The sequence below is a fragment of the Dermacentor silvarum genome, chromosome 11 (assembly GCF_013339745.2).
Source record: "Dermacentor silvarum isolate Dsil-2018 chromosome 11, BIME_Dsil_1.4, whole genome shotgun sequence".
Taxonomy (NCBI): domain Eukaryota; kingdom Metazoa; phylum Arthropoda; class Arachnida; order Ixodida; family Ixodidae; genus Dermacentor; species Dermacentor silvarum.
In genome coordinates this window covers 31,215,657-31,238,567 of record NC_051164.1, presented here as the reverse complement: position 1 = coordinate 31,238,567, position 22,911 = coordinate 31,215,657, and the positions used below count along the sequence as shown (strand labels likewise).

Genomic DNA, 22,911 nt, shown 5'->3' with positions numbered 1-22,911 from the left:
TGTCTGTATATCATTGCGAAACCACACCTCGACCACAGCTCGACAATAGGCCTAACCAGGGCAGTGAAGCTTTTGCCATCAGCCAGGCTTAACAAAAGCTAAACCACACCAATTTTTTAAGCGAAGCTTGCATACGCTAACCTGCGCCGGCGATGTAACGCTAAAAAAACCAGCTGCTCTCAGAGCTGCTCGAGTGTCGTGGTCTTCTTCCACAGCTGGCTCGTTGGGTCGTGCTCGTACTCGAGCCATTCATTCTATTGTTGTAACGAACAGATTTCATTTTAAAGCAATTTAATTTTGAGGAATCGCAAGTGGCCGTGGCGGGCGAATGCCGCTAACCACGCTCGAGACATCAAATTCGAGACATCGAATGCAAGCGACAACGGCGGACTGCAGGCATACCGTCAGTGACATCGTTCTCTCCATCGTAGCCGAACTTGTGTGTAACCTACTTCAACGAACCCTCGCAATTCACCCAGTGATAAACACCAGGGCCGCACGTTTCAGCTTCGCTGGTTAACCGTGTTCACGGAGTGAAAGTCTTCCGCAGATGGCTCGTTGGCGCCCTTCGGTTTGCGCACGTGCTCGTGGTCGGCACGCGCTCGTGCGTCAAACGAGTCAACACAAATTTCGCTTGCACCCTTCTTCAGAGTAGTGGAAAGGCGGTCAATTTTTTTAACAGAATTGTTAAACATTTGAAAATTGATCACTTTTTCATGCTATTTCTCCGACATTTGTTTCTAGTTCCTTCATCGGGCCGAGAAGAGATTCACACTTTTTTTCGGCGTCATCCAACCACGTTTTAACCTCTGCCAAATCCTCTTTAATAGCCAGCTGCCCCTGTATCAGCGTTTGGAGCATTTCAGCAGCGGAAGGACCCGGATTCAATTCCACGTCACCACAAAGTAACAATTTGCGCTCATTGTAACACTCGTATACTAAGGCCAGCAATGTCAGGGGACACGGCACGGGATCTCTTTCATAGCTATGGTATGAGTATACACAACTAGCCTGGAACAAGAATGCCGGACGCGTAGGTGGCACTCCGCTTCTTGCGTTCTCGCCATGTCCTATAGAGAATCCAGATTTAAGCGGTTGTTTTATACGTATACGGGACTGGCGGATTTCACGCCAATGCTTTATGTAGCACATGTCGCTAACCGGTGGTTCCGCAACGACGAGACAACCTTTGCGACATCAACTGAATTTAAGACTGCCGTTGTGGAACTATATGGCCGACCTGCCGCGAGAAAGCTTCACGCCGCACAACGTACATCACTAATTTATTAAAGTGCCTTGATAAACAAAGCACACTCCACGATTTGAAACGGCAGCAACACATTTAAAACACATGAAAAGGAAGCAATGGTCTACTCGCTGGAATAAAGAAGTCGTCCAGAGTGAAGTGTTTCGAACAAAACCGTTTTCCCAAAGGTGAAGTTTCTTATCCATGTCGCATCTCGTTGCGCGTCACCTGCTACTTTCTGGAAACGGTGAAATGATGAATTGCCGTCTTTTCACCGCCTAATGGTACGCAGCGAAATTCTATCGACATTCGTTGTCTGTGTTTTTTTTTTTTTTTTTCGTGCTTGCGCGCGGTGGCATCAGCACGTTTTGAGAACCACCAGGCAACGTTGTAGCGCAGTCGGTAAGGTGAGAACCTACGGCTGAACCTACATTGGTTGGTTGTCGGCGCGACCTCCAGCGGGCGAGAATTTAGTTGCAGTCAAGAATAGGCGAGACAACCTATAATTCCCGCCCCCGACACTTTAGCGCCGATTGGTCTCTTAGCCACGGCCGCTGGATAAAAAAAAAGATGAACAGATTCCAACGTAGCTGGTCGCCTCTTTTCCCGTGGGAGCAATCGCGTGCCCTTTTGCATTGGAGCGCGCGCTACCGGCGCTTGGGTTTAGACTTCGAGTAGCGCGGCCTCATCATCCCGTAAGCTTGGTACACGATCATTTTGTGTCCCTCAAAGTCCACAACACTAGCCTAGTGAAACTGCTTATTCAGAAAATTTCACAGATGAGGCAAGCGCCACGCTATACGCATTAAAATCACGCATTCTTCTGTCCGAGTTCTTTTTTTTTATACATGTCTCGTGATACATCGAGTATTCCTTAAGTGAACAGCGATGAAGTTTAGTAATATTTGTGTGTACAGACGCGTTCACTCAGTGCTGGCCTCTTTCGCGAAGCGCGCTGTAGAACTAGCTGAGGCACTGACAACTGGCCAGAAGGCGTTGTCAAATGTTGATGAAAATGAAATGAGCATGATTTGAAGTGATAGAATCCAGCACGCGGTTCGCCATTTGAACAGGAATTATAATTTTAAATTGACAAAGAAAGCTTCAAAAACCAGTAAGTTGTGCGGCCTGGCAGTGAAGGTTTGGTCTTTCCATTGCAGTATATGAGGTTCCTGAACGTAAGTCGGTTGTTATTCAGTAGAGCATACTGATTACTTAAAATGGCCGTTCGTATATTATTAGGCATTCGCACTAACTCTCTGCGTATTACTAAGCAAAAGAAGTGCACTCTAATGAGCGACGCTGCCCTCGCTAACGAGTGCAGCGACAGAGTGCGCGGAACTGATCAGTGCATCGCGGCGACCATGAGGATGCGAGTTTGCGAGTTTGTATTCGCAGTCCTGTGCTCTCCTTGAGATCCAAAACCTCATCAATAAATTGTGTCGCGAATAGGTGCCAGCACTGCAACTGACATAGTACAACTGGCATATCCTACCACTTAGCTCGGCTTGGCTACAAAAAAGAACAATCATGGCGCATGCAGCCTGGAAAGGCATGGCCTTAGAGATCAGTTTGCATTACTCAGAGAAAACCGTCGATGGTGCGTAGACCAAAGATGACACTGTTCAATTACGTCGCGTACTACAGCACGCATCGGCCAGTGCTCCTCTTTCATGAAGCAGCATTATCATCTAAGCGAACCATCATATATCATAAGACAATATCCCTACAGCTCGCCTCTTCCTCATCTCATGCTGATATCAATAAGCACTCGGTTGTTGCAACCGCGCTTCCCCGTTTCACGATTTCACAGTTTCTCACCACTATACCAAACACACCTGGCCAGCATACGAGGACGAAAGAGCACGTGATTAGCACCAAAAGCTTACGCATCATTTAGATGACTCCCACAGGAGATTTCTTTAACATTGTGCGCGGTCCTGCTGATGATGATCATAAACATTTATTGGCATCGCGTTTGAAACGGGGTGTTGACAATTTGTCAACTAGCCTCCGTGATTTATTCATGTACGCAATGCTTTTTTTTTCACTCCATCAATTTTGTAATATCTCTACTTAATCATGTTTTTCCTTCCTAAAAACTTCTCTATCTACCTCGTACCGGTACGTATGCATGTAGCGGATGCAGAGGTATCAATCTCTCCCTTGTTTTTTTTTTTTTTCCACCAATACTGAGAACGTCGCTTCCTTAGCTTGATTGCTTACGGGTTAATCCTTCCGTCCACTTTAAATCTAAGCGCTCCTGGTGAGTGTGCGTTACCTATGGGTAGGTCTTACTGGGTGGATCTCTTCTCACTCCATTGGGATGTGCATATTGGTCTGCGTATTTTGGCACCAGCATACGCATGCTTCATCTTAATGAGCAAAGTTGCTCCGGTATGTTTTTATTGCGATAGCAATTATATGGACACTTGAACCGGATTTCTGCCGTCGGCGTCGTCGTCGCCGTCGTCGTCGCCGTCGCCGTCGCCGTGACGTTCCCTATAGATAAAATCTTCGCCGCGCGCCGTATGCCCGAGAGGAAGCGTGCGGAGACGCGCGCTATCACGGAGAGCGAACGCACTCAATCTCCCACGCGCAAGCAAGGAAGCAGGAAGCCAGCGCCGGAGGGAGCAGGGGGGGGGGGGGGGGGGGGGGGCGCACTTCTCTGCCAACAACCGCGCTCGTCGCTCGCTCGCACCGTCTCTTATCTCCACACGGCTCTGGCCTTTAAGTGCATTCGCCGCTCAGTTTCCGTTGAAGCGATAGACCGCACGTACCTTCGCCCGTTGCGGCGTATGCTTGCTGCCAGCGTTTTGACAGTCGTTGTCTGCTGTCATTCAGTGTGATCTCTTCGTGTTTGTGCGCGCTCACACCACGCTTGTTCATTCAGTTCGTAATAGTCGGGCCACATTTTCCAACGCACGCTACACACGCAATGCTGCCCGGATCGGCAGTGCAGCGCTACAGGTGTGTCCCTTCGCACGCGCTGCCCACGGGAAGCGCTTCTCATCAACACCACCGTTTCACACGCGCCTTCTCGTGGTCATCGAGTCTCTCTTCATGTCGGTCTACTTACGCCGCAGCACACCTGCTTACTTAATCAGCTCATGTTTACTACAATTCATATTGCTACCAAAGCCGCTCACCTTACTTCGTATGACATTGCTGTGTTGCTATCGCATTCATTGCTTCGCCCTTCGGGCGAAACTGTGACATCTTTTTTCCTTAGGAAACCAGCTGGAGCCCCAAATAGCAAAACACTGCCTTTTGTGTTAGCGTTCAGATTTTTTTTTTCTTATATCTTCCTTCCCGTTTTTGTAAATCCCCGTGGTCTTTTTTTGTTTCAATTATTTGCATACAATGTACTGTGTCTGTTGCTATCGCTTTCTTTTTGATAACTCCTGGTTGTCTATTTAAACTTTCAATTACCGTGTACTTGGTTACCAACTTTCTCGATCTATTCCCCTTTTCTGTGTTCACGCTTGTCAGGTACAGATACTGGTGCACTTTAGCTGCCCATTTATTTCGATGCACTTTCCTGAGTCTCCCTTAAAACTAGATTCGCTCTGAGCTTCTCTGACTTCAAACGAGGCCTAACCCATGTCACCCTGCACTGCCTCATTTGCAGTTTTGCCGTGGGCTCCCAAACCAAACCGGCCTGCCGCTCTTTGGTTAACTTCCATCCCATACAAGATATACAATTTTAAGCACAGAGTGGCACTTGCGGGCACCATTACTCCTTTCGAGATTCATCGCACAATTTCATATTTATTGTCGCCCCTAAGTGCTGTTTATTATTGCACAATACCGCTTCCCCTTTATTTTCCGATTTTCTTGTTGGCTCCTCAAGTAAGTCATTCCTTCGTTTATGTACACGCTGAGGTAGTTATATTGCTTGACTATGGGTATGCCTATAGGTAATGATGTTGTAATTCGTCTCCATTGTTGCTGAATAGGACATTGTCCTATTCAGCAACACACACACACGCATACTCACAGGGGACCCTGATCACGAGAAAGAAATTTACAGAAGAATAAAATTGGGTTGGAGTGCATACGGCAGGCATTACCAAATCCTGACTGGGAGCTTACCACTGTCGTTGAAAAGAAAAGCCTACAATCATTGCATTCTACCCGTGCTAACATATGGGGCAGAAACTTGGAGGTTAACAATGAAGCTCGAGAACAAGTTAAGGACCGCACAAAGAGCGATGGAACGAAAAATCTTAGGACTAACGTTAAGATACAGGAAGAGAGTGGTGTGGATCAGAGAACAAACGGGGATAGCCGATATTCTAGTTGACATTAAGCAGAAGAAATGGAGCTGGGCAGGCCATGTAATGCGTAGGATGGATAAGCCGTGGACCATTAGGGTTACAGAATGGATACCAAGAGAAGGGAAGCGCAGTAGAGGTCGGCAGAAAACCAGATGGGATGATGAAGTTAGGAAATTTGCAGGCGCAAGTTGGAATACGCTAGCGCAAGCCAGGAGTAATTGGAGATCGCAGGGAGAGGCCTTCGTCCTGCAGTGGACATAAAATATAGGCTGATGATGATGATGATGATGATGATGATGATGATGATTACTCGTCTCTTCGTTAATTCATGATTTCTTAGTGCTGAACTCAAGGCCTAGTTACCCGGCCCGAGGGCCGGGCCGGCCCGGGTAGGGCAGTTTTTTCAGAGGTTCGGGCCGTGCTTTTTGATCCGGGCCCGGGCCGGGCTCGATTTTTGTAGCGTTAGCTACACTGGCCTAGCCAAGCCCGTTTCGCGCGGCACATCAAGAGCCGTGCTGCGCATGCGCAAGGATCAGTGATGTCACACGGCTTGCGCACCGGAGCCATCGGAGCCGGCACCTCTCGCGCACATCGCCGCCGCCGCGCGCGACTCACCGCCGCCGGTCTGCGCATTCCAGAGGAGTGACGTCGTAGCCGTGGTAGACGCACTGGCGCCGGCGCGCGCTCGCTGTGCAGTCGCCGTCTGACACTGCGCTGGAGCCGCTGCGCTTCTGACTGGCGTTTGCCAGTGTGGTATAGCCATGGAGAAGGAGAGCGCAAATGCTGCTCAACAGCGCAGAAGAACGGAGAAGCTTGACTCATCGGATCCCGAAGTAGTTGCCTGGCAGTTAGCGGTTGAGCGTAGGAGACAACCAGGAAAGCTAAGAATAATCAGCTGAACCTTTGCTAACGCTACGTATATCCTGGCATAGCCGAGCTAAGCCACTCCAACTTTTTTTGACACGGGCCCGGGCCGGGCTCGGACTTTCTGGTGGTGTGCATGTAACGTGTAGCGAGTTATCCTCGCACGTCCCGACTGAGAAAAACCTGTTAACCTGGCGCAGCTGGAAGCTGCGCCGGCCGTCACGAGTCATGGGCGCACCAAACCAACTGAAACCTAAAAAAATGTACCATAACCGCACAAGAGCTCCAGTCAGACGATTGGACACCAGTGCTGTATAAGGCCTATGCCTCCTGACCATCCAGTTCGCCGTAACCACCTCACAACTCCGGCAATTATTTCCCACACTTTGGGAAATAATATCTCGAAACTGGTGTCGTCCTGGAAATTAATTTCAAGTGAATGGGTCTTGCAAACTCACTGGCTACAATTCGTAAATTGCAATATGTGTCGTAAATTAATTAGCTAAGAAATTCATTAGTCAACTTTTTGTTTGGATAGCAATTACATGGACACTCCAAAGCGGATTTCTGCCGTCGGCGTCGCCGTCGCCGTGAGGTTCCGTATGACGTCAACGGCGATGAAATCGTCGCCGCGCTCCAGATGCTGTATGTGCGAGTGGAAGGGCGCGAGTGGCGCTCGCTTTCACGGGGAGCGAACGTACGTCGTAGAGAAAACGCGCGTTCTGCGCGGGTGCAGAATTAAGCGTCTCTTTCCTCCTTTACAATCACCATATATAGAGAGCAAATGCGACTTCCACGAAAGGCCGTGGGGGACGGGAGCGGGGGAGGGGAGGTGACGTTTAGCTGCGGCACCAAATGCGTATTTATATAAAAAAAAGTTGTCGCAGTTTCACCTGAAAGGCGAAGCATCAATTTCGATAGCAAATTTGTAGAGAGCTATACGGAGTAATGATATTAGCTTTATCAGCTGTATAAACTTGGACATGCAACAGCACCAGCAACGCGCAGAACTGTTGTCGACGCCGTCGGCGTTTTGCCCGCGTTCGCTCAAAATGCGTGCGGCGTTGGTGACTGTTGCCGGAGCCTCTGATATAAATAGGCACTTGGTGCCGCAGCTAAACGTCGCCTGCCTTCCCTCACCCTCTCCCCTCCCCCACGGTCTCTCGCGCGTCGGAAGAAGGCGCGTTTGCTCTACATATATGGTGATTGATTGTAAAGAAGGAACGAGACGCCTACTTCTGCAGCCCTTAAGCGAGCACAGCGCAGAACGCGCGTTTGTTCTCCGCCGTGCGATCATTCCCCGTGAAAGCGCGCGCCCCTCGCGTCCTTTCACTCGCACATACAGCGTTCGGCGCGCGGCGACGATTTCATCTCCATTGACGTCATACGGAACCTCACGGCGGCGACGACGGCGACGCCGACGGCAGAAATCTGCTTTTGAGTGTCCATATAATTGCTATCGCAATAAAACGTTGCGAGGCGAGAAGGTGGGTAAGATTTCCGACGCTGCTCGACGAGTGTCCCATTCGGATCTCGTCGAAAACCTCCGAGCCGCCCTCAGAGACTCCGGCAACAGTCACCAACGCCGCGCGCGTTCGGTGCGAACGCGGGCAAAACGCCGACGGTGTCGACAACAGTTCTGCGCGTTGCCGGTGCTGCTGCATGTCCAAGTTTATACAGCTGATAAAACTACTATCCTTACTCCGTTTAGCTCTCTACTAATTTGCTATCGCAATTGATGCTTCGCCTTTTGGGTGAAACTGCGACAAATTTTTAATTAGTCTAATATGTGTTTCGATTTCTTACGGTACTAATGTCCGCCTCTTCGAATAACCTAGTTGAACGATACCAAATATGCTACCTGCCACAGGCGCTTTCGAAAAAATTCCGTAAAGCTTAATTTTGAACACCCGGTATATATGATCGGTGTTATTGCAACTGGCCTTCACGAGCTCGTCGTATCCTTATCACCTTTGCCATTGTAGATAAGTTAATCTTTCTTTCACAGCACCAAAGCGGTATTTTCTTCATTTCATCACTTGCTCAATGAAATTAGCAGTGTCTTGCTTTTTGGACCGATATTCTTGTTTATCTGCATTCGGATTTCATCTGGTCCTCCGGCTGTTATTAGGGACATTTTCTTGTGCTTTTTTTTTCGAGTAAAGGTTTTCTACGCTAAAGGGACATTTCCTTATGCTTTTGTTTTCCTGCGTAAAGGTTTTGTACGCTAAATGTTGATCTCCCAGGCTCCTATTGTTGCTGGATCTGTTTCACTTTTAACTGCCACTTCTTTCGGGCCGAAGCGATCACTAATAACGACTGTGATGTACAGTACCGTATTCTCTCCTTCGACGATGTTGCCTTCATCCCTTGTAGCAATTTGCGAATTTTCAGTTGGAGCTCCGAGTGCTCTTATATTGTTCCAGAATCTTGTTGGTTCGCCTTGTCTGTATTGCGATTATTATGCACCCACCGATCATTTGCGCATTTCATTTCTTCTTGCACTAGCTCAATTGTCGCCCTTTTCTTTTCTCGGTATTCGCACCATGTAAGGCGCACCTCTTCATCGTGTAATCCTAACTTTTTGTCTCTCGGTGATCCCTTGACGCCTGCTTACGCTCTTCAGTAGCTCGCTTTATTTCCTTGTTCCACAACTTATGTGGTTTCCTCTTTCCACTCCAACAACGTTTTGCTGTGTCTGTTTCATTTCCTCCTGCAAAACACCTACGAATCCATATGTTCCTAGACTGATGTAGAAAACGGCTCCATTTTCTCCTCTCTCTTTTTGCGATCAGTGATTTGCCTTTCTTTCATGCTTGGCAATTCCGATGCTGCTGGTTTGAGTTTTCCTGTAGTATTTCTCCCGGATTGTAAGCCTAAAGGGTTTCAATCGCTAGCCAGGCTTTGTTTTCCATGTTCGTGAATGATCATTTGGTGCAGTCGTTCATAAACCGTTTCTGGTAGTAAGGCATAGTCCATACGTGACTGCCTGTTTTCACATTGCCATGTTACCGCGGTCCTTGACACTTCTTCTCCCCGTTAACTACTATAGGGTTTTGTTCATCGCAGAGATCCAACACCAGGGGACCATTGTAACCAGTGCATCCGTGTAAATCCCCCCTGTGCGAATTAATATCTCCAACTAATACCACCTACACCAATTTCTAATATCACTTCGAAAGCAATCAAGCAATATTTTATTTTTATCTCTGCTATCACAACCTACCAATGGTAAGCTAATCCAAGCCACGTCTGTTTGCCTTCCCATATGCCGCTAATCCATAAAAGCTTCTTACCTGTGTTTTTTTACCATTTGCCACTTCATACCTCGCCTAACTAGCATGACTACGATCCGCTTTTCTTTTACTCACTCATTCTGCACCCCTCCCATACAAAATTGTCAATAACTTCTCAAATTCTCGCAAATACCTTTCGACTAGAGTGTACACGCGAATAGCTTCGTAATTCAGCTGCGTTTGAATTTCGTATCATTTTTCGGGCTTGCGACCACCCTGCATGTTTATGTAACAAATTTTACCATCTCTGCACTTGTCCATCGTGCGTCATAACTTTTTGTGGTGTATTTCTGCTCCTAGCAGTGTGTCGCTACATTCCATGCTTAACGTTTCTTCCTGATTGCTTGGGACCCGTGTAAAAAAGCTACTGTCCGTTCCGTGATTCGAAGTCCAACCGGTATTGCTAGCCTATCACTCAGATGGATCGCGTCACGCGCAAAAGCGCCTTCGTGACCTGCTCGGTGCACTTCATGGTGTCAATAACCGTAACAATAATTGGCTTAGCTAGCGTCCAAGTTTGCGTTTAGTGCAAGCAATGGTCTTTCAACTGCATAATGCTGCTTTTCCACCTCTGGCACCATGCACACTGCGATTTCCACTACCTTTGAAACATTCCGCAGGTCGGTAACCCCTTCGGCTGTAAGCTTCATGATCCCTTCCCCCTGCCCTTGCAGTACGCCAGTCATTCCGCCCATTATCACTACTAGGTACCTCTCCTCCATTGTATCCCACATGCATTCCTTGGATATTGCTATCACCTCTGTAATCGGTTTTCCCAGAAGCGCGATAATACGGACGCGTTCTCCTGCGCCTACCCTCTCAATTATCGCTGTTTATGCTTTACGCAGACTGAATAATGAAGTCGGCCCTTTTTTTTCCCTCCTTGCCACCGAAAGCTGTACGTGAGGCCTCGATGTGCTCCCACCGTTCGGTTTGTTGTCTTCTTCCACGGCCCCTTCGTGACCATCGCTGACGTGTCCGCCACAGCTTTTCGGTGTGCTGGTATCGGCTTCTTTCCTGTTCTTGCTTCGGATCCAGCTCGGTTCGCGGTGCTTGCATCGAAGCGTGCCCCGTTGCTACGCGGAATCGTGGCCCTCAGCTTCATTTCCACATTCCTTAGCTTATCTTCTACCACCTTCCTCAGCTGCTTCTGCTCGCACTTAATTTACTTTTCTAGCTTCCCAACCCGCTTTGCTAGCTTATTCTGCTCGTGCTCTAGACGGTCTAGTCGCTACCCTAGCACACACATCCTATAGACAGGAGCTGTCCTGTTTGAAACGCGCACTGTCTCAAACCACGTTTCTTTTATATCGTAGAAACGCTCGCACACGGGACAACGCACGCCTGGGTTACTCCTAGTACCGAACATTATCTTGTTCCAACAAGGCGTCGTACAAAAGCACCCCTACTTGTAGAAAAAATATTCAAATACAAACAATATAGTCACTCGTTACCAACCTACATCTTACCAAGCAGACCAAGAAGCATGAAAAATAATATATATGCAGGTTGTGAATATAAATTAAATCATTTTTCATGCCTTTATATAAATTGTCAGATTACCCGTACATTGTATCTATATATTATATATATATATATATATATATATATATATATATATACACAAATACATCACGCTGCTGTGTAACTCGCTCGGAGAGCTTCATCTGCCCCCGGAGAAATTTTCACGCGGCATGGCGCAGCCGAAGGAAGAGAAAGTAGAAGAGTGCGCGAGGAGCTGCCTGTTGGGCTTGGACGATCATCCTGTCCCTTGCGCTACGCTAACCATCCATCATTCCTATATATAAATCCATCCCATCCGTTACACTTTATATATATATATATATATATATATATATATATATATATATATATACATATACATACATATATATACATATATATATATATATATATATATATATATTGCTACGAGGCGCTGCAGTTGCGCATGATGATGACAGGACTGACGAAGACGACGACCGCCGATAGTCGCGCGCACGGGCTTCACCTTATATGCTTTTCTTCTGCCCGTTGTATTTAACTACAATGTCAAGCGTCGTTTCTCGCCGTAACATTTTGGTGGAGGGTGCGTCGTCTTCACACAACCGCGTGACCCAGGTATCTTTGCGGCCCCAGCTGACAAAACCGACGTCGAAGATTGGCTTCACCTGTACGAATGGGTGAGCACTAGCAACAACTGGTACCCGACACTCATGCTAGAGAACATCATATTTGAGCTGGCGGGCATGGCACTAGTGTGGTTTCTTAACCACGAACAGGAAATTCCGAGCTGGGAGGTCTATAAGCAGAAGCTTATCGATCTGTTCGGCAAGCCCATCGGACGCCATCGCGCTGCGGAGAAAGAACTTGCACGCCGCGCTCAGACTTGCGCCGAGTCCTATGTGACGTACATTCAGGACGTTCTCGCGCTTTGTCGTAAAGTCGAGGACAAGATTCTAAAGTGGAAAAGATTGCGCATATCTTCAGAGGTATCGCAGATAACGCGTTTACACTCCAGGGTTTTGAGAACTCATCCACCGTGCAAGACGTCATCAATGAATGCCGACGCTTTGAAGAAGCACAATATCGTCGCCTTACTGTGAACTTCACCCGTCTTCCGAACGCGGCTGCGTCGTCTACCTGCGAGGACCTTCGTCCGCATGATATTGTGCGCATCATCCTCCGCGAGATTGAAACTGCCTCCGCAATCCCTCTTGAGGTGCGTACCCCCGACGAGTCCCATGCAACCATTTCCCTCATCCAGACCATTGTGCGTCAAGAACTACCACACGCAGGATTACAGACGCTTTTCTCAGTCAACAAACTTGACTACCGCCCACCTGCAGCACCTGAGCTATCCAAAAGCCCTTACGTATGCCCTCGTTATCAGAATTCCACAGAATGGTGCACTTCCGATGACAGGCTCATCTGCTTCTGTTGGGGAAGGGTGGTGCACATTTACCACCATTCTCGCAGTGCTTAGAACCCGCAGCCTTTCCCGAGCTATCGAAACATCCAACCGCTCCCCTTCGCCATCCCGACACCTGCCTCGCTCACCACTGCGTCGTCGCTCTCCTTCTCTCTCTCGTACTCCCGCCGCTCATCGGAAAACTGACGGACACAGCTCCAAGAGGTGAGCCGGCCACGACCACCCGACTCGACATTCCTCTGCTCACACTACCCGGACATCACAACCTCATCAACGTAGACGTGGACGGTACACCTCTCATCGAACTCATTGACACCGGCGCCCACATATCAGTCATGAACTCAAACCTCCGTACTCGCCTAAAGAAAGTTCTTACCCCTGCTCCGATCGCTGTAGTCAGCGTAACCGATGGTGCGACTCCGGCTGTTTCTGGGTGGTGTACCACCCGTGTCACTGTTGTCGGGTGCCACGCTTCAGTTTTGTTTTACGTCTTGGACCAGTGCCCACATGCAATCGTCTTCAGACTTGATTTTCGCTCGGCACTTTCGGCTCTTATTTTCTGGGGTTTTACGGGCCAAACCCAGTTCTGATTATGAGGCACAAGCCAGCCTAGACGTAGTAAGGGCAAAAGCAGACCAATTCAGCCTGGCACTCACAAACAAATATGCAGGTTTAGATCAGGAAGATGAAGACAACATAGAATTAATTAATGAAAGCGTAACAAGGTTGATCTCAGGAGCAGCAATTGAAGTGGAGGTAAGGCACCAAGGCAGCCAGTAACAAAGGACCTTATAAGTAACAAAGGATAAAGAAATGGCAAAACTTGAAAGTGTCAAACTCGAGAGATCAGACAGAATTCGCAGAACTGTCGAAACTGATCAATAAGAAGAAAGTAAGGGAAATCCGAAATTATAACGTGGAAAAGATTGAGGAAGCAGTAGAACATGGACGCAGCATGAAATCAGTAAGAAAACTTGGGATAGGACAAGGCAAAATGTATGCACTGAAAGATAAGCAGGGTAACATCATCTGCAATTTCGATGACGTAAAAAAGCAGCGGAAGAATTATATACTGACCTGTACAGTGCGCAGAGCAGCCAAGCTACTTTCATTCGAAGTAGTGATCAACAGTATACAGAGGCTCCTTCTATAACTAGCGATGAAGTTAGAAGGGCTTTGAAAGATATGACGAGAAGAAAACTGCTGGAGAAGATGGAATAACAGTCTACTTAATCAAATGTGGAGGAGATATTATGCTTGAGAAGCTTGTGGCCCTTTATACGCAATGCCTCGCGACTTTAAGTGTACCAGAAAGCTGGAAGAACACCAATATTTTACTCATTCATGAGAAGGGAGACGTTAAAGGATTGAAGAATTATAGACCCATTAGCTAGCTTTCGGTATTGTATAAAATATTCACCAAGATATTTTCCAATAGAATCAGGTTAACTTGTCTTCAGCCAACCAAGAGAACAGGCTGGCTTCAGGAAGGGATATTCTACGATGGATGATATCCATGTCATAAATGGGGTAATAGAGACACGTGCGGAGTACAATCAACCTCTCTATATGACTTCCATAGGTTATGAAAAAGCATTTCATTCAGTCGAGATACCAGCAGTCATAGAGGCATTGCGTAATCAAGGAGTACAGGAGGCATACGTCAATATGCTGGCAAATATCTACAAGGATTGCACAGCATGTTTGGCTCTCCACAAGAAAAGTAGAAAGATACCTATCAAGAAAGGGGTCAGGCAAGGAGTCGCAATTTCTCCAATGCTATTCACTGCATGCCTAGAAGAAGTATTCAAGCTCTTAGTCTGCGAAGGCTTAGGAATGAGGGTCAACGGCGAATACCTCAGCCAACTTCGGTTTGCAGATGACATTGTCCTATTCATTAATAACGGGGACGAATTACAGCAAATGATAGAGGACCTTAACCGAGAAAGTGTAAGAGTGGGGTTGAAGATTATTATGCAGAAGACAAACATAATGCTCAATAGCCTGGCAAGGGAACAAGAATTCTGGATCACCAGTCAGCCTCTAGAGTCTGTAAAGGAGTACGTTTATCTAGGTCAATTACTCACAGGGGACCCTGATCATGAGAAAGAAATTTGGAGAAGAATAAAATTGGGTTGGGGTGCATACGGCAGGCATTGCCAATTCCTGACTGGGAGCTTACCACTGTCGTTGAAAAGAAAAGTCTACAATCATTGCATTCTACCGGTGTTAACATATGGGGAAGAAACTGGGATGTAGGTAGCCATCCAGTACTGTCTGGTAAATAAACTGAATGAATGAATGAATGAATGAATGAATGTTAGCAAAGACGCTCGAGAACAAGTTAGGGACCGCAGAAAGAGCGATAGAACGAAAAATATTAGGCGTAACGTTAAGAAACAGGAAGAGAGTGGTGTGGATCAGAGAACAAACGTGGATATCCGATATTCTAGTTGACATCAAGCGGAAGAAATAAAGCTGGGCAGGCCATGTAATGCGTAGGATGGATAGTCGGGGGACTATTAGAGTTACAGAATGGTTACCAAGAGAAGGAAAGCGCAGTCGAGGACGGCAGAAAACTAGGTGGGGTGATGAAGTTAAGAAATCTGCAGGTGCAAGTTGGAATGAGCTAGCGCAAGACATGGATAATCTGAGATCGCAGGCAGAGGCCTTCGTTCTGCAGTGGACGTAAATAGGCTGATGATGATGATATTCAGACGGTAATGTTCGGTGTACTCGGTGACAACCAGGTAGCTCAGTTTTCTTCTTCAGTTTGCCACTCGGGACAGATACGCTTATAAGTTGTGAATGCGTATTAGCTGTAATGGTCGATGTCCCTAGTTACAGTCAAGTTTCTCGGTTTTATTCTTCAATCTTTCAATTGGTGCCGATGGGCTTTTTTGGTATGTGTGTGTTCGGGTGGTAATGTTCACGGTTCCTTGTAACAACCAGGTATCTCGGTTATATCCAGTGTTTCACTATCTGGCATTCTGGCACGTATGTGTAGAGACGGTAATATTTGGCGCCCTTAGTAACAACCAGCTACCTCGGTTATATTCTTCAGTCTTTCATTTGAAACAGAGATGCTTATTTGGCAAGTGTTTGTTCGGATGGTAATGTTATGTTCCACTGGTAACAAGGAGGCCCACCCCGGTTTTATTTCTCAATCTTGCACTCGGGACGCGTATGCTTATGCAGAATGTATGCGTTCAATATGTAATGTTCTTTGCCCGGGTAACAAAAAGGTACCTCGGTTTCATTATTCAATATTTCAATCAGAGGCGATAGCCTTTGGCATGTCTGTGTTTGGACGGTAATCTTCGGTGTGCTTGGAAACAAGCAAGTACATCGGTTTCCTTCTTTAGCCTTTCATTTCAAACATATGTGCTCATCTGGCGAGAACGTATTCGTATGGTAATTTTCAGTGTCCTAAGTTACAATAAGGCACGCCGCTCTTTTTTTTTTTTTTTACTTTCACTTCGAACACAGGTATTTATCTGACATGTTTGTCTTCAGACGGCAATGTCCTGTGTCCCTGGTAACCACCAGATACAGCTGATTTATTCATTATTCTGTCACCTCTATAAGATAAGCTTATCGGCAGCTTATCGGCAGCTTAGCGGCTTATAAGCTTATCGGTGTTTCAGAGCAATGGTATCCCATGAGCGCGATTAAACAAAAACAGAAAAAGTTGAACACGGGATGATGCAAAACTTCGTATTTTGACATCTCATATCCTACTCCACTACCACTTATTAACAATTTGACATTTAGGATAACAAAGTTTTCTGGCTACTTTTAACTAATTGTATGTAAGGGACTAAAATTTTTGCTGGAGTGTTCTCAACAAGACTTTCAGCGACGTGCACTTGGTCACAATCCTATAGAATGATCCGCCTTATTTCTTTTCATTGGAGCACAATAGCTGGGCCCCCCATATGGTATCTGATATAATCCATGTAATATTCTCGTACATTTCGGTTAGGAGGTATGTAGTATATTTTTTATGGGGGATGCAATGGCGCTATTCTTGTTTCGCTTATCGCGCGTGGTGCCCACATGCAGTACACCGACGGGTGTTTTTTCTCCGTCCAGAACCTGCTTAGCTACCATCTGGTGGAGCGAATTCCTTGGAGCGCGCTGTTCACCAAGGTAGGGCATCTCCAGAAACACTTCCCCCTCGAACATGCCCTGGTCGGCGAGAACACACTCCAGGACATCTTCTTGAACTTCGCCAAAGCGCAAGACAGTCTCCATGTTACGGGCGATAGCGTTGCGGTAGACGTTCTGTCAGCTTCCAACACAAAATCTGCAGTTACGACTTCTGCAGCGACGACACCTTCATCGTAGACCCAACTACGGCTTCTGCAAACTGCTTCGCGGTTGAAGCAATAAAGGCTGTTTTTTTACATCAAATGCTTTGAGCTCAATACTTTATTTTGCTGCCTATAACCGCTGCCTCGTCGAAGCCTGATTCACGCATAGATGAGAAAACAAATACACGAGCAGAAGGAGTTTAGGCTCAAGGTCGTCTCCACTATGTGCAGGGGTTAATAGGCAAAGGAGCAGTAATGTAAAATTTCTTTTTTTTTCCATGATAATTCGCCTAGGACTAGCAAAACTTACGACAGTATCGTTACTATTACTTAATATACACAAAAATTAGAGTCACATTTATGAACCGATAGAACTAAAAACAAATGGTACATAGAATGTTTCCTCTACACAAACGCCAAGAAGTTGAATGCATGCCCGACACTGTACGCACACACGGAAAGTGTATATCGGAGCTTCGATATCAGCCACGACAATGTGCATGTGAAATTACTGCGGCTAAACACAACTGGGTTAAAAAGTACAAGCACATGCACTTAATACATCCCGACCATTCACTCAGTAACTAAACTAGTAAATGAAATACAAACCAAGATGTGAGCATTATGTATTTCCTGCCAATTGTACAAAAGTCGTGCTTTGTCTTCCCCCCAAGTATGCTAAAGACGATCTGGCAATCCGCGTACACGCCCTTCTTCCGGCGCCACTATGCGAAATTCCCTGTCTTCTGTAAAAAAAAAAAAAATCTTCGCGAAAACAAGGGTGTGTGTACACCAGCCCCTAGAGGGTGTATAGGGAAATCACTGATTATATCTAAGCCACTTCTCACAAATTCAGCAGTCTGTAGAAGCACGCTACTACAGATTGGCCGCAGGATGGATGAGCAAAAAAAAAAAACGCCACAGTTTTGCAAATTAGTAGACAGCTATACGATGTAGGGATATTAGTTTTATCGGCCGTAGAAACTTGCAAACATTCGCCTACTAAATAAATTAACAAGCACGATTTCACGCGCGCACAGGTAAACAAGAACACATCTCGCTCCATGGCCACGGAAACTCGCTTTCAAAACGCTGGAGTGAATCAGCGCGGCCGCAGCAGCGAGCGAATTGAGCTTCGTGCCAGCGCTCGCATTAACGTGATGTTAGCCGCGAAAACACAGGGAAGGCGGACTCTGCCCTCGCCGCACATGGCTTTCAAGATACAGCCGCGCGGGCGGGCGCTCACGGCGCCGAATTCCCCCCCCCCCCCCCCCCTGCTTTCCCCCGGAGCCTTCCGGCCCGGCGGGAGCGAACGGCCACAGTAAAGCCCGGCCCCTCCACCTCTGTATCCTCCCTACAGAGCGTTGTGCACGACTGGAAGACGGCGCGCTTCCTTCCCGCTTCGTGCCTTTGCAGGCATCAGCCGCGATTGGCGGCTCACAGTCGCATGCACCGTAGCACGTACAGCCTACGGCGCGCGGCGATGATTTTATCGCCCATGGACTTTATACGGAACCTCACGGCGATGGTGACTCCAACGGCAGAAATCCGCTTGGAGTGTCCATATAATTCGAATAAAAAATTTGGAGGATGCATAAGCTTCGCCTTTAAGAGTGGAATGCGATAGCACTCAAAGATTCCTGACTGTTTGTCAAGCTTCCCCGCAACTGCTGATTTCTTTCTCGGCACCGGCCTCGGTGAGCCGGTGCCGAGGAGGCGAGCGCCATCGGCATGGTGTTTTTGCATGCAAAACCGACCGGGGCATGCCGCTGTATGAATGGTAGAAAGGATGAAAAGGGGGTTTGTGTTTCTGTTTCCGCGTACCATAATTACGTTTTCTCGTATATTCCAATTACAATCCGACGATCTCATACCTGTAGGCTGTGGTTAAGTCTTACTTTACGATTTTTTTGGCTCATTTTACTTTGAGAAATTCAATTAGTTGACCAGCGCCTCTACGCCATGTGGAGGGCCTGCTTTGTCGAGATGGCTCGGGATGATTATTTGGCCGCGGACGCCGCACGCCGAGACCAACGCCGGATTTTCGGCGACACGGGGCCATTCACGTTTCCGCGTAAAAAAAAAAAAAAAAGCCGACGGCGCTTCCACTCAGTGAAGATGGCTAACCAGCGCAGCTGAAACGTGCGACCCCGGTCTATCGCTGGGTTAATCCTGCGGGTTCATGAAAGTATTGTTCAATTATGAGGTTTGACACACGTTCAGCTTCGACGGAGAGCGATGCCGCTGACTGTATTCACGCGATCCGCCGTGGTCGCTTGCGGTCGATGTCTCGAGTTTGCTCGGCGGCGTGGTTAGCAGAATTCGCCCGCCCCATTGCCGCTTGCGATTCTTCGAAATTAAATTGCTCTAAAATTAAATCCGTCCGTTGTGAAAGACAATAAATGGTTCATACCTCCTTAAACAATGGCTCGTACCCCCGTAAACGCGACCTCCCAATAACGACGTCAGAAAAATGAAATTCCACACTGGAATGATTAGCGGAAACCAAGCCATCTGTGAAAGCAGACGACGACGACGACGAACGCGGGAGCGATGGCATGAGCAAGTGCCGAGCACGAGCATGAGCCAACGAGCCAGCAGCAGAAGACGACGACGACGCTCGAACCAATGCTGATGATGATAGTTTTGTTTGGACAGGCGTCATATAAAGCTTCGCTTTAAAACTTGACGGTCACTTTTGCATACACTATAGAGGATGAAGGCGAAAGCCTGGGTGCTCACTAGACATGCACTAAATTACTTGACATTTTCACTCGAAGGCGTTTTTGCTTCCTAATACTTTTCGCCCACCTAATGTGATGGGTTCGAGTGCCTTAATCAACTCTACCTTAATTAACTGGGCCCTTATTACCTTAACCCTAATCAATAGCAAAGGTCGTGCGTTCGAGTGTCTTAATTAACTCTATATCCTTATTACCGGTGCCTTAATTCGCCTTAAGTAACACCATAGGGCGTGGGTTCGACTCCTACCAATGTTTGTGGGTTGGAGTGCCTTAGCTCTATCTTTGGCGGTGGCACTAAAGCAGGGTGTCACCATGTGGCATGGTTGCACCACGACTTTTCGTGACATAACGCCAGACATGAGAATTTTCGACCCATGAGCGTTCTAACGCTTCCGCTTTAAAATGCCGGGTCCCGCAGGGATCAAACCGGGCACTGATGATGATGATGAATAGCATCCCCTTTGAAACGGGGTGGTGAATAATAGTCACCTAGCCTGCTTGATTTATTCAGGTATGTTATTCATGGTTTTTATCTAGCGTTTTTGTATACATATAATAATCTTTATTTTTTCATCGTGATCTACCTTGTACCGGTACCTATGACTGTGAGGTCAAATCAGGTCGTATCAATCTTTTCCCTGCTTTTTTTTCACCAATATTCCAAATGTATCTTGCTTATCTTGACTGCTGGCCGGTTGATGCTTCCGTCCACTTTAAACCCAAGCTCTTCAGGAAGCTGTACGTTACCTACGGTTCTCATTGGGTGAATCCCTTCGCATTCCATTACGATGTGCTGAGTGCTCTCCGGATATTTGCTGCAGCATAGACATGCCTCATCTAGTTCCGAATATTTGCTCCGGCATATTTTGCTCCTTAGGCAACCGGCTCGAGCCTCAAATAGCCAGACACTGCCCTTTGTGTTATCGTAAAATTTTTCCCTTCTAATTTCTTTCGTCTCATTCTTGTAAATATCCATGGTCCTTTTTGTTTCCATTATTTGCACTGTCTCCATTTCTCGCACTTTTTTTTTTCTGACGACTCCTGGTTGCCTATTTACAGTTTCACTTAACCTCTACTTGGTGGCCAACCTTCTTGACCTCTTTCTCCATTCTGTGTCCACGCCTTTCGGGTACGGATACTTGTGCACTTTAGCTGCGCATTTATTTTCATCCATGTTCCTTACTATTTCTTCAAAACTATTTGTGCTCTCTGCTTCTCTGACTTCAAAAGAGGCCCAACCCATGTCACCTTACACTGCCTGATTTGTGATTTTAGTGTGAACTTCCAAAGCCAACCGCCCTACTGATCTTTGTTTTACTTCCAACCCCAAGAATATATCCAATTTTAAGAATAGAATGGCATTTGCGAACGTTAGCAATAGCACCATTACTCCTTTCCAGATTCTACGCACCACCTTATACTTATTATGGCCCCACAGTGCTCCGTGTTACATTATTGCTGCATTCCGCTTCTCCTTTATTTTCACATTATCTTACTGGGTGCTTGAGTAAGTCTTGCCTTCGTTTATGTATACACCGAGGCACTTATATTGCTTTACTATCGGTATGAGTTGTTGTTCAATTGACACCACGTAATTAATCGTCTCTTCATTAAAGATCATAATTCCTGATTTCTCTGTGCTAAACTTAAGGCGTAGATTTGTCGCTGCGTTGCCACAGATATTTGCAAGTGACTGCAAATATCTTGTATTGTCCCCTAGGAGCAGTATGTCGTCCGCATACATCAGTCCAGGGACCTTCTGTTGCAACATTTCTCCATTACGCATGTAGGATAAATGAAACACTAATTCACTGTTTTCCAGTAGTTTTTCTAAACCCTTAACGTAAAGCGTTAACAACAGTGCTGACAGAGGGCATCCTTGCTTCAATCCTTGGTGAATTCCCACCACTTCATTACCTTTTCGACCTTCCCGTACAACTTGTACTCGGTTGTCTCTATTTATCTCCTTCAGCAGCTCCACGAAATTGTCATCTATGCCTTAGTGCGAATACCCCATAACAGTTCCCTGTCTACGTTGTCATAGGCTCCTTTATTATCTAGAAATGCTATCGATCAGGGTATATTCTGAGCTACTGAAATATCTATGCACCCAGTTAGTACAAACATGTTATCCTGTAAGCGTCTGCCTGACCTGAACCCATTCTATTATTACCCATTTACATATTCTTTTCCCTCCCACTTTGACACTTCTAATTTTATGGCTTGCATTGCTATTATGTATATCACCGACGTTACTGTAACTGGCCTGTACGAGTTCGTCTTATTCCTATCTCCTTTGCCTTTGTAGTTGAGGTTCATCTTGCTTTCGCGCCATCCAACTGGAATTTTCTTCGTTCTGGTCACTTGCTCTATGGCATTAGTCAGCAGTACCTTGCTCTTTGGACCGAGGTATGCGTAAAGTAAAAGTACCGCCATCGACTGTATCCTCCGCCATCTCCTGTCCGAAAACGCTTTTTTTTTCTTTACTTTTTGCTTGCGAAAGCAAGTCGACGGTGGCGCCCTTCGAAAGCCCCCGTTGAAGCTATCAGGCCGGGCACGCGCCGCTGGCGCCGTGGCCGGCAGCTGTGCAGAGTGACTTTCGACATGGCTCTCAGGCGGAAAATATATATAATGAATTGAAAGCGCGCCCTATCATCGTCCAATCGGAGATGCGGGAGAGAGGGAAGCGGCGTTGTTCAAAGGATGGCGGTACTTTTCCGAAGGTATGAGGACTTTAGGTATGCGCGGAGGTGAGTGAAATCTGGGGTTATTGCAAGAAACCCCATGGCGGGTGCGAGCAAGACCACAGCATCATCCGGAAAGGCGGGAGAAGTGGCAAAGAAAGCTTCGCGCGCGCACATGTGTGCATCGACACATATGTGCGTGCTCTGTGGCAGCAGATGATCGCGGGGCTGCTGCGGGCCACGTTCAACGCGCCAAACTATACTGGGGGCAAAATCTCCGGCGATTCTTGCTTCACCGGCGTGAGATATCGGATTTTGCGGCCACTGCCTGGCATGCTGAATGCGCCAAACTATGCACTGCCCGTGAGTGATTAGTAACATCAACATACCGCAGCATTTAAGTACAGCTGTCGACGCTTTAGAGAGGAATGGCCAGAGCCCAGAGGCTGCGCGCGTTCGACGGGCCAATGACAGTGCCGACACGCGTTAAGCACGCGCCAGCCAAGCCGACGAGACGGCCGAAGTTCGCCAGGCCCATCTCGCCCAAAT

At 47.1% G+C, this 22,911-nt stretch overlaps 1 protein-coding gene across 1 annotated transcript in view; it reads left to right on the top strand.

The window, feature by feature from the left end:
- Positions 1 to 17,009, top strand: part of LOC119432494 (ATP-binding cassette sub-family A member 2) — a 235,232-nt gene extending 218,223 nt beyond the window's left edge. The window contains exon 15 of the mRNA XM_049658514.1: positions 16,714 to 17,009. Coding sequence (XP_049514471.1) covers positions 16,714 to 16,968 — 255 coding nt within the window. The 3' untranslated portion in view covers positions 16,969 to 17,009. The remainder of the gene's footprint in view (positions 1 to 16,713) is intronic.
- Positions 17,010 to 22,911: the final 5,902 nt, after the last annotated feature.